The sequence below is a fragment of the Peromyscus leucopus genome, chromosome 7 (assembly GCF_004664715.2).
Source record: "Peromyscus leucopus breed LL Stock chromosome 7, UCI_PerLeu_2.1, whole genome shotgun sequence".
Taxonomy (NCBI): Eukaryota; Metazoa; Chordata; class Mammalia; order Rodentia; family Cricetidae; genus Peromyscus; species Peromyscus leucopus.
This window is the reverse complement of record NC_051069.1, coordinates 51112458-51130121: the sequence shown is the minus strand read 5'-3', so window position 1 is coordinate 51130121 and position 17664 is coordinate 51112458. Positions and strand designations below refer to the sequence as shown.

General features: G+C 50.5%; 1 protein-coding gene across 1 annotated transcript in view; it reads right to left on the bottom strand.

Annotated features, from left to right (window-relative positions):
- Olfm2 (olfactomedin 2) overlaps nucleotides 1-17358 on the bottom strand; it is a 79216-nt gene extending 61858 nt beyond the window's left edge. The window contains exon 1 of the mRNA XM_028872421.2: nucleotides 17225-17358. Coding sequence (XP_028728254.1) covers nucleotides 17225-17293 — 69 coding nt within the window. The 5' untranslated portion in view covers nucleotides 17294-17358. The remainder of the gene's footprint in view (nucleotides 1-17224) is intronic.
- Nucleotides 17359-17664: the final 306 nt, after the last annotated feature.

Genomic DNA, 17664 nt, shown 5'->3' with positions numbered 1-17664 from the left:
GTATTTATTTGGCTCGTCAAACGTTTCTCCCGTGTCAGGACCTTTGCTGTCCTTGCTGGCTGACAACATTTTCCTGCGGAAATCCCGTGGGCCTGTTCATGTCCTTCACTCAAGTCTCTGCCATGGTGGGGGTAAGCAACCTGCCCTGTCCTCCAGAAAATGGCATTTCCTAGGACTTTGCCCCCTGGCTTCCTGTCCAGCACAAGCCTTGGGAGGAGCAGGTCTGCTTGGAGTGGTGTGGGGCTTTTTTTCTTTTTCAAAATTTCTAATTACATTTACTTATTGTTTGTGGATGTGTTGAGACACAGGAGTCAGGGACAACTTGTGGGACGTTGTTCTCTCTTCTGCCACGTGGGTCCTAGCGCATGTGTGGAGGCCAGGAGAGGGCATCGGCTGTTCTGTACGCTCTCCATCTCTTCCTTTGAGGCACAGTCTCTACCTGAACCCGGGCTCAAGTTTGGCTAACTGGAAGCCAGGAAGCCCCATGGTCTTTCTGCTTCTGTGTCCCCTCAGAGGTTCAGTCCCAGGCATGAGTGTGACTCTGTGTGACTTGTTACACAAGTAATGGGATCCCAACACCCTCATGGTTATTCAGCAAAGGCTTTAACTGCAGAGCCATCTCAGGGACTGTGGGGGAGGGTGTTTCTCACAGGGGATACCCTCTTCTCACATCAGACGTACATATCTGCCGTCAATATCAGGTATCTTCTTCCATCATTTTATTTATTGGGTCAGGGTCTGTCAGTCAAACCAAGAACTTGCCAATCTACTAATCTAGACATGCAGCCAGCTCCTTGTCTCTGCCTCCCAGATGTCTGGGTCACCTGCCCAGCATTAAAGTGGACCCTGGGCTTCTCAACTCAGGTCTTCATGCTCACGTGAAGCCATTTCCCCAGTCCTGAATGTCATTTTTGTTTCATTTATTTTTAATTTTATTTATTATTATAATTTATTTTTGGTTGTGTTTGCTTGTCTTCTGTGCTGGGGATGGAACTCAGGGCCTCATACATGCTAAGCATACATTCTGTCTTGGATTCATACCCCTACCTCCAATATGGCTGAATATTACCTGAAGAAATTTCCCTGGCCACCTCTGAAGTCAGCCCTTAGCACCATCTGCCTTTACCTTGTTGAAGTACTTCTTTAAGATATTTTTCTTCAGTGCTGGGGATCAAGTCCGGTATCTCATGCATGCTAGGCAAACACCCTACCACTGAGCTACATCTCCAGCCTCCAGTCCCTATGGAGGACAGGGTCTAACGTATCCCAGGCTGGCCTGTATAGCCAGGGGTGACCTTGAACTCCAGCTTTACCTCCGGGAATTGGAATGGCAGCATGTGTAAGAAATTGCTCTTAACTGGTTGACCAAGTGTATCTCTGACCAAGGCTTATTTGTGGTCCAAATCTCCACCAAGAGTTCACACCTCCACATCCACCTGTTTCTCAGACTCTGTCTGTGTATTCCATGAGGCAAACAACTCATGCTACCCATTACAATTAAGAGCATCAGAGGGGGCTGGAGAGCTGACTCACAGATCACTGACTGCTCTTCCGGAGGACCTGGGTTCAGTTCCAGCACCCACACGTCAGCTCTCATCAGTCTATAACTCCAGTACCATGGGATCCAATGCCTTTTCTGGACTCCCAGGGTCCCTGCACATATGTGGTGTACTTCTGTACAATCAGGCACACATACATAAAAATAAATACTTTTAAAAAAGAGTATGGGAGAGATGCTGGGAGCACTGACTGCTCAGAATAAGGTGTAATGAGATCTGGCACAACATGAGTATGTGAGAGGCCTAGTCATAAGGTTTGCCACATGAGGTCCTGTGTTCAGATTCCCAGAACCCATGTAAAAACCTGGTGTGGTGGCCCACGCCTGTAATCTCTGCCCTGAGGGTGGGGTATTGAGACAGGAAGACCCTGGAGAGGCTCTCCAGGCAGCCTAGCTGGATCAGTGAGTTTCGGGTTTAGTGAGAGACTCTCTCAAAAAATAGTAATGAAATACAGAAGTGATTGAGGAAGACACCCAAAATCAACCTGTGACCGCCACATACATGTGTACCTATGTGCACATGTGCACACGCATGAGACACACACACACACACACACACACAAACACACACACACACACACACACACACACACACACACAAACACAGTATCAGAGCTGGTCTGTCTCTGTTGGTAGAGTGTGTCCCTGTATGGATGAAGCCTGGGTTCCATGCCCAGTGTTGGCATAAACCACGTATGGAACATACCTATAATCCCAGCACTTGGAAGACAGAGGCAGGAGAATAAAGAGTTCAAGACCAGCCTCAGCTACATAGCGCAGCTCTATAGGAATTGGAGACCCTGACTAGAAAGAGAGTATTAAGCATCTGGGAGGGTCCATATCTCATAACCCTACCTCTGCTACTAGGAATACAAAGTGTTGCCACTGCTTGAGCTACAGCTTAGTAACTCTGAGAAAGCTAAGTAGGAGTTATCAGCAAACTCAAGGATCCATCTACCCCAGAGGAATCAAGAGGTGAGTTTTCAGGAAGACACACATGTGACATTCATGGCAGTGGTTTTCCAATCATGACTAAACGGCTGTCCGTTACCTGGCAAGTGCACAATCAGACCAGACCCACACCTAACAGACTTCCAGCCCACAGATGAGGCGCTATCAACGCCGTGGACCACGGCAGTATTTTTCTAAGGAAAAAGAAGCTGGAGAGAAAGACCACAGAGTTTATGATTCCATTTATATAAAATGCCCAGAAAAAGGCAAATCAGTAGAGGCAGGAAAGGTAGACTAGGAATCCCTGGTGCAGTGAAAAGGGAGGTGGAAGTGAGGGTTGTCAGCAGGTGGCCGAGACTGGATGGAGGCTGGTCCACAGGTAGGCAGGCTACTTAGGGTATGTAAGCCACACCTGTACGAAACAACTTTATTTGTATTTTATGTTTTAGACAGAGTCTCATAACCCAGGCTGGCCTTGCAATCACTATGCAACCAAGGAAAGTTGAGTTGGGGGCTAACAGGGCTGCACACCACCCCCACCCCAATCCCCATCCCCACCTCCAGTTTATACAGTGCTGGGGATGGAACCCAGGGCTTTGTGCATGCTAGGCAAGCGCTCTAACAACGGAGCTACATCCCAGCCTGATCTTACAGGGGTGCGCTGTGAAGTTTTGCCCTCCTGGAGCTGACCACGAAGCCCTCACTGGCTTTGAACTTGCAACAATCCTTCTGCCTCTACATCTGAGTGCTAGAATGAAGCCTCACGAGTGCCGTACAACCTAACAAGTATTCCCGTCCTTACACACTGTGATGGCTGTCCTTGGTTGTCGACCTGACTACACCTGGAATTAACTAAAATCCAAGAGGCTGGGTACACCTATGCTGTGGGGTGTCTTTCTGTACGCTGTGAATATATGTTGTTCCCATTGGTTAATAAATAAGCTGCTTTGGCCTATGACAAGGAAGCTTACAGCCAGGTGGGAAATCCAAGCAGAGATACAGAGAGACAAAGGGTGGAGTTGGGAGAGACCAGCCTGCTGCTGAAGGAGCAGCAAGTTACCAGGCTGTGGTAACGCCACAGCCACGAGGCAACATATAGATTAATAGGAATGGGCTAATTTAGGATGAAAGAGCTAGCTAGCAAGAAGCTGAAGCCACAGGCCATACAGTTTGTAATTAATATAAGTAATTATTTTATAAGCAACTGCGGGAATGTGGGTAGGAGAGATTTGTCCCGATCGAGGGGCCGGGCAGGAGGACACAGAGAAACTTCCCTCTACACACCTGTGATAGATTTTTTTTTTCTTAATACACCTTAAATCCAGATCTTTTGAGGGGGGAAGATCCACCTTTAATCTGGGCCACGCCTTCTGGCGGCAGCATCTATAAAGGACATGGAAGAAGGAAGATTTTCTCTTTGCCTGCTTGCCCTTGCTCTCACTGGAAGTCCATTTCTTCTCTAGCATTAGAGCCTGCTTCTTTGGGATTCCAGCGATACACTGAAGAGCAGCTGAGTCATCCAGCCTTGTGGACTGAAGAGCAACTGGATTCTTGGACTTTCCATTGGTAGACGGCCATCGTTGAACTAGCTGGACCACAGCCTGTAAGCCACTCTGATAAATCTCCAATATTTCTAAATAAATAAATGAATATATATACACATATATATTCACTCTATCAGTTCTGTTCTTTTAATACACACACACCACAGAATTCTGGCTTCACCGAATACCCTAGGCTCTGCCCTGACAGACCACAGAGACTAGCATTTATGGCTCAAGCCTTCGTGGCCCCTCACAGTCCTTTTCTTCCTGACACCAAAGCCAGCTCTTTTTTTTTTTTTTTTTTTTTTTTTTTTTTTTTTCCCCAGAGCTGAGGATTGAACCCAGGGCCTTAGCAAAGCGTTCTACCACTGAGCTAAATCCCCAACCCCCCAAAGCCAGCTCTTATGTGTGTGCACGCCCATGTCTGTACATTTGTGAGTGTGGGTGCACATGTACACATGTACACTTGCTCAAGTAGGTAGGCCAGGTGTCTTCCTCTAGGGGTCCCAACTTGTGGGGTTTTTTGTTTGTTTGTTTGTTTGTTTGTTTCATTTTTGTTTTTCGAGACAGAGTTTCACTGTGTAGCCTTGGCTGTCCTGGAAATCACTCTGTAGACCAGGCTGGCCTCGAACTCACAGAGATCCACCTGCCTCTGCCTCCCAAGTGCTGGGATTGAATGTGTGCGCCACCACCGCTCAGCTCCTCTTATGGTTTGACAGAGGGTTCCTCACTGAATGTAGAGCTCATCAATTTGGCTGTGCTGGCTGCCAGAGGCCCCACGGATCCTTCTGCCTCTACCTCCCCTAGGATACAGTGCACGCAGTGGCACCTGGCTTTTTATGTGTGTTCTCAGAATCCAAACTCAGGTCTTGATGCTTGCACAACAAGCATTTACTGACTGACCTATCTCCTCACCCCACCCTCCCTTTGGGAGTCAGGGTCTCACCGTGCCACTCTGATGAGGCTAGAACTCTCTATGTAGCCCAGGCTGGCCTCGAACTCACAGAGATCTGCCTGCCTCTGCCTCCCGAGTGCTGGGATTAAAGGCATGCGCCACTACACACAGCTCTAAACCCCATTTTATACATGAGTTAACAGGGATGGAGCCTAGTGGTAGAGTGCTTTCCTAGCATGCACTCTATGTTCAATATCCAGAACAGCAAATTAAATAAACAAGAAAAAATGAGGAAATAGAAGCACAGAGGCGCTGAGAAACTTTCCCCAAATCACCCAGCATTCAGCCTCAGAGTCTATTCGGGCTGATTCATTTGAACTGATTCATGGTGGGGAAGAGTGGAAGTGGACCACTACCTCATGTTATATACAAAAATTAATCCTCTGTGATCTGAGAAGATAGGTTAGGGCATGAGGACCTGAGTTGGATCCCCAGAGCCCACATTAAAAACAAAAAAACAACAACAAAAACATTGACGGTCTTGCTCAGTCCCACCAACCTGCTAGGCAATAGTGGAATGATGGTTACAGAGTAGCCATCCGTTATCGGCTGGATTCGAGGCCTACTCCACAGAAGGGAACGCCTACTGAGTTATGTAAGCGTCATCAGAGGCCCATGGCTTGGGAGGTCAGAGCTCCTAGGGGCCACCTACCCCTGTTGTTTTGCTTAACGGACAAGTTGTCAAACTGCCTTCTAAGTGTTTCCCTTCTACCCATAGGTCATTGCTGCTCTCAGCCTTATCCAGAGAAACATCTCTCCGCAGTGTGCAGCAGTTAATGCAGACTCATAACTGTGCAAAGTGCCAAACACAGTCACTGTTGAGTGTCAGCACTAAATGGGACATCTGTATCAAACTGCCCGACCCAACCCCCAGACCCAAGACTCAGGGATCATCCCAGGAGAGGAGGCAGAGGAGGAGAGGAATGCTGGACATGGCATGCCATTGCATTCACGAACTTACTGTAGCTATGGCCACCTACACAAGACCTGAACAAGATCAATGGGAAGCCCTGACCAGTGTCTGTGGGCTTAAAAACATAGGAAAGAACACAGAGGTGGAAAGGAAATGTGTTGGGGGTGGACTGGGGGGAAAGTGGGACAGGGGAGTTGGGAGTGGGCATGAACAAGATATATTGCACACATGTATGAAATTGTCAGAGAATAAATAAAAGATAGTTTTTTTTTTATTTTACAGAAGAATTTTTTGTTTGTTTTTTTGTTTCTTTTTTTTTTTTTTTTTTTTTTTTTCTTTCGAGACAGGGTTTCTCTGTGTAGCTTTGCGCCTTTCCTGGAGCTCACTTGGTAGCCCAGGCTGGCCTCGAACTCACAGAGATCCGCCTGGCTCTGCCTCCCGAGTGCTGGGATTAAAGGCGTGCGCCACCACGCCCGGCTCTGTTTTTTTGTTTCTATGGACAGGGTTTCTCTGTGTAGCTTTGCACCTTTCCTGTATCTCACTCTGTAGACCAGGCTGGCCTCGAACTCACAGAGTCCACATGTGGTTGCTGGGAATTGAACTCAGGACCTTTGGATGAACAAGCAGTGCTCTTAACCTCTGAGCCATCTCTCCAGCCCCAAAAGATAGTTTTTAAAGAAGAAAAAAACTAAGTATGCTGGTACATGCCTGTATCCCGGGCAGGAGCATCTGTGCAGCTTAGTAGCTAGCCAGGCCAGCCTACTTGGTGAACTCTGGGTCAGAGAGACTGTCTCCAAAAATTAAAGTGGCTGACTCCTGAGGGATGATACTCAAGGTTGACTTCTGACCTCTACACAAATGTGCACACACATCCCACATATGTGCATCCACACTAATACACACACACACACACACACACACACACACACACACACACACACAAAATCAACCAATTCTGGACGGATTATCCATCTAACAGTAAAGTTTTGAAAGAAGACATAGAGGAGTTATCTTCGTTTCCACAGGTGAGGTGTGATGGTCAGTTTTGACTGTGAACTTGGTACAGTCTAGTTCACCTAGGAAGCAAATCTCAGTGAGGGGCTGTCTAGCTCAGGCTGGCCTGTTGGTATGTCTGTGAGAGACTGTCTTAATCATATTGACGAGGATGAGAAGACCCAGCCCACTGTGGGCAGCATCATTCCCTAGGAGACAGCATGTCCTGAATTGCCCAAGAGTAAAGGAAGCCAGACGAGCACTGGATTGAATCCCTCACTCTCTGTCCCTGACTGTGGGGTCATGTCACATTGATTTCCCTGCTGCTGCTGTGATGGACATACCCTGAAACTGTGAGTGAAAACAGATGTTTTCTCTCCTTCCTACTTCTGCCACAATGTAAGGCAGACCCTGGAAAAGGTAACGTTTTCTCAAACAGTGTCACAGGTCTGTAACTTCCAATGCTTGGGAGGCTGAGGCAGGAAGATCAAGAATGAGAACCTGTCCCAAAACAAACAGTAAAAAGAGGGCTGGGTATCTGACTCTGTGGCTAGAGAACATCCTAACATGAAGCTCTGGGTCCATTCTCCAGCACCACACAAACCAGGGGTGGTGGTTCACACCTGTCATTCACACCTGTCATCCCAGGCCAGGAATCCAAAGGATGTGAAACAGCTCGAGTCTGACTGACAGAAGGGTCAATTTGCACAACTGCCAGAATATTTATTAATTTATTTGATGTGTGCCACAGTGGGGGTGTGGGGGTCAGAGGTCAGCTTACAGCAGCCAGGTCCTTTTTTTTTTTTTTTTTTTTTTAAGCTAGGGTCTTTCTATGTACTCCTGGAGGTTGTGGAACTCACTTTGTAGATGAGGTTGGCCTCCGCCTGCCTCTATCTCCTGAGTGCTGGGATTGTGTGCCACCATGCCCAGCTTTGACAGAAATTTCTTCAACACTGGAAGACTTCAGCAGGATTTCCTAAATAACCTAGCATCCCCACTTCTGGTCATATATAGCAGATTGTCACAATTAATAGATTGACTGATTTTTGAGACAGAGTTTCTCTGTGTAACAGCCAGGGCTATTCTGGAACTTGCTCTGTAGACCGGGCTGGACTTGAACTCACAGAGAACAGATGCCCTAGAGCTGTAATTATAGGTCGTAGTTGTGAGCTGTCCCTGTGAGTGCTGGAAAGCAAACTCGGGTCCCCTGAAGGAGGAACAAACACTCTTAACTGCTGAGCCATCTCTCAGTCCTCTGAGTCCCAGACTCCATGGACAAATTCCTCTGCTCCACAGGACTTGTTCATATCTCCAAGGCCAACTTGGAGCAGTCTCTGCAGTCAGAATATTGAGTGCGAGTTCCCAGCAAGGATTAAACCAGGTTGTCTTGGGATTTCACTAGAAATGAACTTTGGGTGCACTTAGAATCAAGTTTTGACACTTCTATGTTTTTTGTTGGTTGCTTCTTTTTCCTTTTTTTACTTAAAAAAAAAAAAAAAGATTTATTTATTATGTATACAGTGTTCTGCGTGCATATATGTCTGTGTGCCAGAAGAGGGCACCAGGTCTCATTACAGATGGTTGTGAGCCACCACGTGGTTGCTGGGAATTGAACTCAGGACCTCTGGAAGAGCAGTCAGTGTTCTCAACCTCTGAGCCTTCTCTCCAGCTCCTGTTGGTTGCTTTTTTAAAATATTGTTTCATAGTCAGGTGGTGGTGGCGGTGGTGGCGCACGCCTTTAATCCCAGCACTTGGGAGGCAGAGGCAGGCAGATCTTTGTGAGTTTGATGCCAGCCTGGGCTACAGAGCGAGTTCCCTCCAGGACAGGCTCCAAAAATTCAGAGAAACCTTGTCTCAAAAAAGCAAAACCAAACAAACATACAAAAAACATTGTTTCATGTAGCCTGAGACAGCCTCAAACTTGCTATATAGCCAAATATGACTTTGAACTCCTCATCCTCCTGTTTCCACTCCCCAGTGCTGACACCACAGGAGCGCTACATCAGACGTCTCTGTGGTGCTGGAGATGGCGTGCAGGGCTTGGTGTGCGCTAGGCCAGCACTCCACCAACTGAGCCATCGGCACAGCCCAGGTCAGCTTTGTTTGTTTTGATTTGGAGAGACAAGGTCTTGTTATGGCCTTGAACTCATGATGAGTATTATGATCATTTATCTTTGTGTGTGTGTGTCCGTGTGTCTGTGTGTGTCCATGTGTGTCCGTGTCGTGTCCGTGTCCGTGTGTGTGTGTGTGTGTGTGTGTGTATACATGTGTGATTGATTTATTTTATGTGTATGGGTATTTTGCCTGTATATATGTCTGCTTACCTCATGAGTGCCTGGTGCCTGTGGAGGTCAGAAAAGGCATCAGTCTCTCTGGAACTGTAGTTATGGATGGTTTTTAGCTGCCATGTGGGTGCTGGGAACCAAACCTGGGTTCTATGGAAGAACAGCCAGTGCTCTTAGCCACTGAGTTGTCTCTCCAGCCCTTGTGACTGCTTACTAACAACTCGATGAATTCTGAAATCCTTAACTTAGAATTCAGTCTTTCTAGCCAGATCACAGCAACCCTGTCCACATTCACCCCCAACCTCACGTCTCATAGGTACCATCCATACTCAGCCTGAGTTCCCACCCCCAGAACTGGTGTGCTTCCAGCTCATGTCGGCGTGGGAAATGATCCTCTGCATACAATGCTTGTGTATTGTACACAATACACTGCACACAATGACACTGAGCCAGGCCCCCAGCCCCTCTATGGGGGCTTCTAGGCAGGGGCTCTGCAGCTGAGCCACGCCCCTAGACCCTTCTTATTATATTTTCAAAGAAGTTTTGCTCAGTTGTCTATGCCAGTCTGCAACTTTCAAGTTTTGCGCCATAGCCTCCAAGAGGCTAAGACGAAGGCATGCACCACTATGCCCAGCTCGCATCTGTCTCTTTCACCTGTGGACCGCCACACACTCCACAGCAAGCTGTGTCCCATCTCTCCGTGTCTTCAGTGACTTACTCTGGAAGGACCAGAGAAACAAGGAAAACAAGGTGGTGTATTTACTGTGCTTTTCTTGAGGATAACTAGAATGCTCTGGGCTTCAGGGATGAGGAGTTGTATGGCCTCAACTGATTTTGATTTTGGATTTCTTTGTTTTTGTACAGTGATATTTTATAGTTCTGTCTTCAGAGTAGGTCTGACACCCAGAGGTACAGATCACTGTAAAGGGGCTGGCAAGAGGCTTAGCAGATAAAGGTGATTGCTGCCAAGAGGACCTGAGTTCGGTCCCTGATAGAAACTCACATGATGAAAAAGAGAACTGACTTCTGGAAACCGGCCTCTAACCTCCACGACCAGACAGACATGCCCACGGGAAAATAAACAAATACATGTCATCTTCTAAAAAGGGAAACAAATTAGGAACCGGGGAAACGGCTCAGTGTGCAAAGTGCGGGCCACCCAAACACGAGGACCTGAGTTCAGATCCCCAGGGCCCATGGAAATGTCAGGTGGGCGTGGTCTGCTTGAAATCTCAGCACTCATGCGGTAGAAGTGGTATTCTCAGAGCTGCTGGCCTGCTACACGAACCAAATCAGCATGTTCCAGGTTCATGGAGCGCTCATGATGTAAAACAGAGCAGAGAGCGGCCTAGGAAGACCACAGATGCCAACCTCTGGCCTTCACACGCACACACAGCCATACACCTGCAAACATGTACACACACACACACACACACACACACACACACACACACGGTGAGGAGTGAAGGATCAGGCACCTGGAGACACCTGGGTTTACTGGTGTGGAGGTGAATATGCTTTCCAAACACACCTCAGCAAATCTGGGTTCGCACCAACCTGCTGTTTCCTGCTTCCTCTTAAATTGGCCTAAGGCGTGGATGGATGAAGTGTAACAGGGCTGGCTGCCATCCTAGGGGTTGGCGTGGATTCTTGGCTCTCTAAATGTGGGAGCACAGTGTGTCACCCTGGGTTCGCTGGCCAGCCAGCCATACTTGGCAAGCCCCAGGTCAGTGAGAGATTCTCTCTCAATAAACCAAGTGAGGAGCCAGGTGGTGGTGGTGGTGGTGGTGCACGCCTTTGATCCCAGCACTCAGGAGGCAGAGGCAGGCAGATCTGTGAGTTCGAGGCCAGCCTGGGCTACAGAGAGAGTTTCAGGAAAGGCTAAAAAAAAAAAAAAAAAAAAAAAAAAAAAGAGACCACGAGAAGGTTCGGAGACCAAATTGGCTTGCTGCCAAACCCAAACCAAAAGACCTGAGTTCCATCCCTGGAACCCAAACGGTGAGTGAACTGAGTCCCAAAAATTATCATCTGACCTCCACATGCTCTGATTTCCAAGTGGGCACCAGGCCAAGAACTCTCCCCTCTCCAAATAAATAAATGTGATTAAAATTTAAAAACAAAAAAATAATTGGAGTGCTTCTGAGGAGCCCTAGTTGAGGTACTTCTGTTCTTTGTATGCACACTTGTGCACACACACACACATGCACACACACACACATGCGCGCGCGCGCGCGCACACACACACACATGCACACACACACACACACACACACACACACAAAACCTCACGTCCTGCACAAACCGCACTCCACCACTAGGTGTCACCCCAGCTCCTTAGTTTCGGGCCCAGCCCCAGGAGGCTCTTCCCGCCGCGGATTTCCCGCCCCAGTCCGCTGGGATGTTAACACCTAGACAGCCTGAGCACGTTCAGCATCTCCACTCTAAGCCGCAGAATCCTTCCGTGGGATTTCAGCCTCGGCTTGACACCCACGACTTCAGGCACCAACCTTGGCACGGGGTCCCCACTTCTCCAGGGGTTTGCTTTCTGAAGTTCCAGTTAACAGCAACCAGAAACATTCTATGGAAAATTCCAGAACTGTGTGAGACATACACACGTTGTTTTGTTGTGGCAGGGCCTCATTTTGTAACCTAGGCTGCCCCCAAATTAGTGTCAATCCCCTGCCTGTGATTCTGAGGGTTGGGGTTGTGGGTGTGCACCACCACACCTATTTCATGCAGTGCTGGGATGGGATCCAGGGCTTCGGAGGCTGAGCTACACCCCAGCCCTGATTTGGTTTTGTTTTTAAACTGGGGGGTGGGGAATCTCATGCAGCCGAAGCTACCCTGTGTTATATGGTAGGGGATGACCTTGAACTCCTGATCCCCCACCTCCATCTCCCAAGTGCTAGAATTATAAGCATTGGACACCATACTCAGTTTTATGTGATGCTGAGGATTAGAACTCGAGCTTCATATAAAGCAGGCCAGCGTCTTGTCAACTGGCCACACACCTCCAGCCTCAACTTGATCCTTGAGTTTTCAATAGTGCGCTCTTCTTAGCAGTGAGGAAATGTGTTCTGGGGCACAAACCATCCTTTTGTGCAGGGTTTCCACTCTCTATATGTTGCCCTCCCTCTAGCTACTCAGTAGCTCTCAGTTTTCAGGTTGGCTTCTGTGGCACTGCAGTGTCCATGTGTGTTCAAGTAGTTCGTTTCACTTCATAACGGTCTCAAATACATTATTTCAGGCGATGGTCAGGGAAGCCTATTTGGTGTGTGTGTGGGGGGGTTGAGACAGGGTTTCCATCCTGGAACTCACTTTGTAGACAGGCTGGCCTCGAATTCACAGAGATCCTCCTGCCTGTCTCCCGAGAGCTGGGATTAAAGATGTGTGCCACCACCACTGGCTCAGGGCATCCTTCTTAGAGGAAGTGACTTAAGCAAAGGAAGAGGAGAGGGCATTGAAATGATTGTTCCTGGAGGAACACATTCTGGGTATATAAAGAGTATGGAAAGTGCGAAGGCCCTGGGGCATATGGTTAAACTGAACTAGTTATTCCCATCCTGTGGGGACCCCAGAAAAGTATAGGCCCTAAGCTCAAGTGGGTGTTGGGTGCACACCTGTCATCCCAGCACTTGAGAGGTGAGGGAGAAGGATCAGGTGTATAAGGCTATCCTGGTCTACATGCAACTTTGTCTCAACAAAAACTGAACTATTTTAAAGTAAAACGAAGCTAGACCGCAGGGAGGATTTCTCAAGTGTCAGGAAGATGACTCCTGAAGGGGAGAGGGCAGGCTCAGGGCTGCTTGGGTCCCTGGCAGCTCTCGGCCACTCAAGAATCATGGGCTGGCCAGAGAGCTAGCTCAGAGCGGGGAGTGTTTATGGTACAAGCATGGGGACCCAAAGTCAGATCCCAGCACCACACAAAAGACAAGTGGAGCAGGCCTGTAACCTCGACCAGAAGGCAGGGACAGAGGAGCGCTGCAGCTCAGGGGCAGCCAGCCACAGTCTGAGCTCTGGGGCCAGGGAGAGGCGCTCGAAACTTAAGGCAGCCAGGCAGTGCAGCCCACGCCTTTAATCCCAGCATTGGGAGGCAGAGGCAGGCGGTTCTCTGAGGCCAGCCTGGTCCACAGAGTGAGTTCCAGGACAGCCAGGGCTACACATTGAAATCCTGTCTTACTTAAAAAAAATAACTTAAAATTGGGGCCTGGAGAGATGGCTCATCGGTTAAGAGCTATTGGCTGCTCTTCCAAAGGACCCAGGTTCAATTCCCAGCACCCACATGGCAGCTCTCAACTGTCTGTAACTCCAGATCCAGGGCATCTGACAGCCTCACACAGACATAGCACGCGCTCACGGGCATGCGCGCTCGTGACACACTCACTTTTTCTCTCACTCACATAGAACCACGCTACAGTGGCCAGGACCTAGAGCAAGAGACCAGTTCTAGCCAGGCAGGAAAATGCCTCTGCCAGGTGCTGACCCCTCCTCACTCACGATCACAGCTTCTCCGTGGTTCTGCCTGGCTCGTCTTCTTTGACCTCCCCCAACCCCGAATTCATCTTTCCTCACTCTGCTGGTTCCACAGCAGCCTCCACACTGCTCCCTCGGGGCCTTTGCACATGCTGACTGTTCCTCTTGCCTTGAATGCCCTTCACCCGAAAGCCTTTCCCATTCACCTCCTCCACGTTACCTCTAATTCCACTTCTTGGAGACACCTTCCTGATCACACCAGCTCAAAGAGTCCCTGCCTGTCCCCATCTCCACTCTCATTGGTTTAAGACTTAATTTTATGTGCCAGGCATGGGGGGCAAACACTCGGGAGGCAGAGGCAAGTGGATTGCTTTGAGTTTGAAGCCAGTCTGGTCTACAAAGTGAGTTCCAGGACAGCCAGGGCTGCACAAAGAAACCCTGTCTGGTGTGTTTGGGGGGGGTACTTTTATTTTTTAATTCATGTGTATGTGTCTGTGCTTATTTCTGGGGTCAGACAGTGGGTTGCATCCCCTGAGCAGGACTTAGTGGTGGCCATGATCTGCTCCATGTGGGTGCTGGAAATCAGACTCCAGTCCTCTGCAAGAGCAGCATCCTGGTTACTTTTTATTGTCAACTTAGGAAAAGGGACCCTCAGTTGAGGGATTGGCCAGATCAGCTTGGTCTGTGGCCGTGCCCATGAGAGTTGGTCTTGACGGACAGGAAGGCCTAGTCAGGTGTGGCAGCACCATCTCTAGGCAGGTGGACCTGGGCTGTATAAGAAGGCTGGCTGAGTGTGAGCCAGGAAAGAGCGCCCCTCCACAGCCCTGCTTCAGTGCCTGGCTTCCCGTGATGGACTGCCACCTGGCCGAGCAAGCCAAAGAAACCCTCTCCTTCTCTAAGCTGCTTTCTGCCAGAGTGCACGGCACAGAAACCAAAACAGACACCAAGGGCTCCTGACTGCTGAGCCGGCTCTCCAGATCCTCTTTAATCTCCTTTACCGTGTGTGTGTGTGTGTGTGTTGTGTGTGTGTGTGTGTGTGTGTGTGTGTGAAGGGGGGGCGAGGAGGAAGGCAGGCAGCAGGCCAAGCTGGCCTTGAACTCACAATGTAGTGGAGAATGACCTTGAACTCTGACTGCCCTCACCCCAGGTTACAGGTGTGGGCCACCATGCCTAGCTTCGCACTTGTGATTTTCCCTGTCTGCACAGGATCATATATGGATGCAACTCTTGGCACTGTTTTATGCATTTTTGTGGTTTCATCTGTCTGCTGCACCTGAAGGTCAGCTCCGGGAGGGCAGGGCTTCACTGTTTAATCAAATCTGGTGATTGAACGGCTGAGGAAATGATTTCTAAGAGGGCTCCGTTGGGACTGCGGAGGGGGGTCTGGGACTAGACGGAGAAATATGAGAAGGGCAAGGTGGCCTCCCTCGGAGGCCCGCCTCTCCCTCCTCTTTCCCTGCCTCTCCCCTTATGGAGCCAGGCCATAGTAACCACAGGCTATTATTTAGCCGTCACGTGGTGCCCCCTAGTGGCTACCTGAAGCACTGCAGCCAGTGACTGCTGCCCCTCGGGACCGGACTGAGATTTCCCCACTTCAGCTCCAGCGTGCTCTGACATGTGGCCCCGCCCTCTCTCTCTGAGTAGCCCCACCCCCATCGGCCCCGCCCCAAGCCCCTCCCTCCAGTCTTGGGGTCTCTCAGCAAACTGGCCGTGGGACTGGAAACCTTAGGGTGATTCAGTCACCCCCAGAAATTAAAGCCTCCCCTCCTGGCTCATTTTTTCCCCAGCTATTTTTCAAGTGTATGTGGTTTTTTTCTTTTTCACACGTGGTGCATCTGTTTCTGTTGAGCTCAAATCCTGAGTGCCTACTGTGTGCAACCTGCTGCGCCTTCCCTACCCCGCGTGTTCGTGCTGCCACGGGCCGAGGGCAGGAGACCCCACCTCTTCTTGGGGAAGTCCTACACGGACCCCTCAGTAAGGTGTAATTACAGCTCACTCCCCGCTTGTCTTGATCAGAAAAGGGGAAGGTGACCAGACCTTCGTATTCTGAGTTCCTTCCCGGAAACCCCGCCTAGTCATGTCTCCCAAGCAGGGTAAACCCGTGGGGTGGATTATTTAACAAACGGAAAGCGTGTAGTTGAGGACAGACTCGCCTCAGTCCATCCTCTCTGTGCTACTCCTGAGCCGTCTGGACTCAAGCAAGTGACTTAACTTTGCTGTGCCTCAGTCTCCCTATCTCTTAGATAGGGGGTAACCCTGCCAGCGTAGGATCCACAATGAGGGCTCTCAGAGGATTAAGACCCTTGGCTCCTGCCGTTTATGATACAACCCTGAGCATCAGACTTTCTCCAACGTTTGCTATTATGCTACAGTTTTATTGATACCAGCTTCCTCCTGACTCCCCCCTACACACACACACACACACACACACACACACACACACACACACACACACACACGAGATCTTGGGGTATTCCCACCCCCAAGATGGAGGAGGAAGGAGACTTCTCAATAGTAGAAGAAAGCTTGGACCCTCCACGTTTTGTAAAGCTCTCTTAGCTTGCCCAAAAGATGGGGTACCACAAGGAGCCACCTGCTTCTGCCAGACCCGGAACGGAGCATGCATGGAGCCGACACACACAGGGCCTGGACGTCACGTTTGCACACACAGCCTGTCACCCTGAACACCCCGTTTCAGAGTGATGTATTCAACCAAAGGCACAGAGTGCCCTCACATGGCCACACACCTGACTGTCACTCGAGTTTTGGACAACCCAGGCATCTGGGCACAGCCGTGAGGACAACTGTCACACCCCGTTATTGACATACAGCAGGAGCTGAACACAAGGAGATTCACAGGTCCTCCTGCCGGGTCACACAGCCAGTCACGGACCCACAACTCCTATCATCACAGCCTCGGGTCACCCCGCCCCCACTGCCACTCACACACTCTCCCACACGCACACGCACCCTCTCCCAGTCACACCCCAATTCACTCACATTTGGACACACACACAAACTCCCCTGGGTCACACCCAGGCACAACACAAAGACACACGTTTCCCCAGCACCCGTGAGCAGCAAGCACCTGGAGCACATCCCCGTCAGTCATTCACACGTGAGTCCCGCCCCCTTCCCACTATAGGGGTGCAGGCAATGGATGGGGGGATCTTTAGACGCTAAACCACCCTAGCCATAATGGGCAAGTGACAGGCGACACCCCAAAGCCCCCCTGAAGTTTCCCTCCCCAGTCTCACAGCCAGATGGTGGGATGTGAGCTGTGGTTCATCGAGGGGGTTGGAACCCCAAAACTAGAGTCTCCCCAATCTCCCCACCTTGAGGTTGCTTTGGGTGTCCCCAGGGTTTCCCCAAACGAGGGTGGATGTTCCAACCCCTCCTTTGCTGCGACCTTCCCCATAAAGCCCCTCGCCATCCTGCAGCTTTTGGAAGGGGAGGCTGGTGGGACCCCAAAGCTCTGGTTCGCGGGATCCCTCCGAGCCCGCGTCCCCTCCAGGGCTCCCCGGCGCCCGCACCTGCCCGCGGGGCCCCTACCTGTCCGGCGAGGCCTGGGCAGAGCAGCCACAGCAGCAGCGACAGCCGCGGGACCGTGAGCGGCCACATGACGCGCCCCCCACCCGACAGGCGCCTGGGTAATGGGGACCGGCCGCCAGGCGCGACCCCGCCCGCCGGCTCGCCCGCCCGCCCGGGCGACCCGAGCGCCTCCACCCCGCCTAGCCCGCGGCCGGGATTCCACCCCACCCCCGCCCCGCGCCCAGCCTTTGTCGCGGGCTCCGCCCCAGCCCCGCCCCCAGCCCCGCCCCCAGCCCGGCTCCGCCACAGCCCCGCAGAGTGGGGCCCCTGCCAGCAGGTGAGGAGCTCACGTGGGTGAGCGAGGGGGGCCGGGGACCAGGGCCGGCAGCCCCCCCTTCACCATCCCCTTAAACCTAGATGTGAGAGGTCAGGAGGTGGGGGAGGGGGCTGTCACGTGCTTG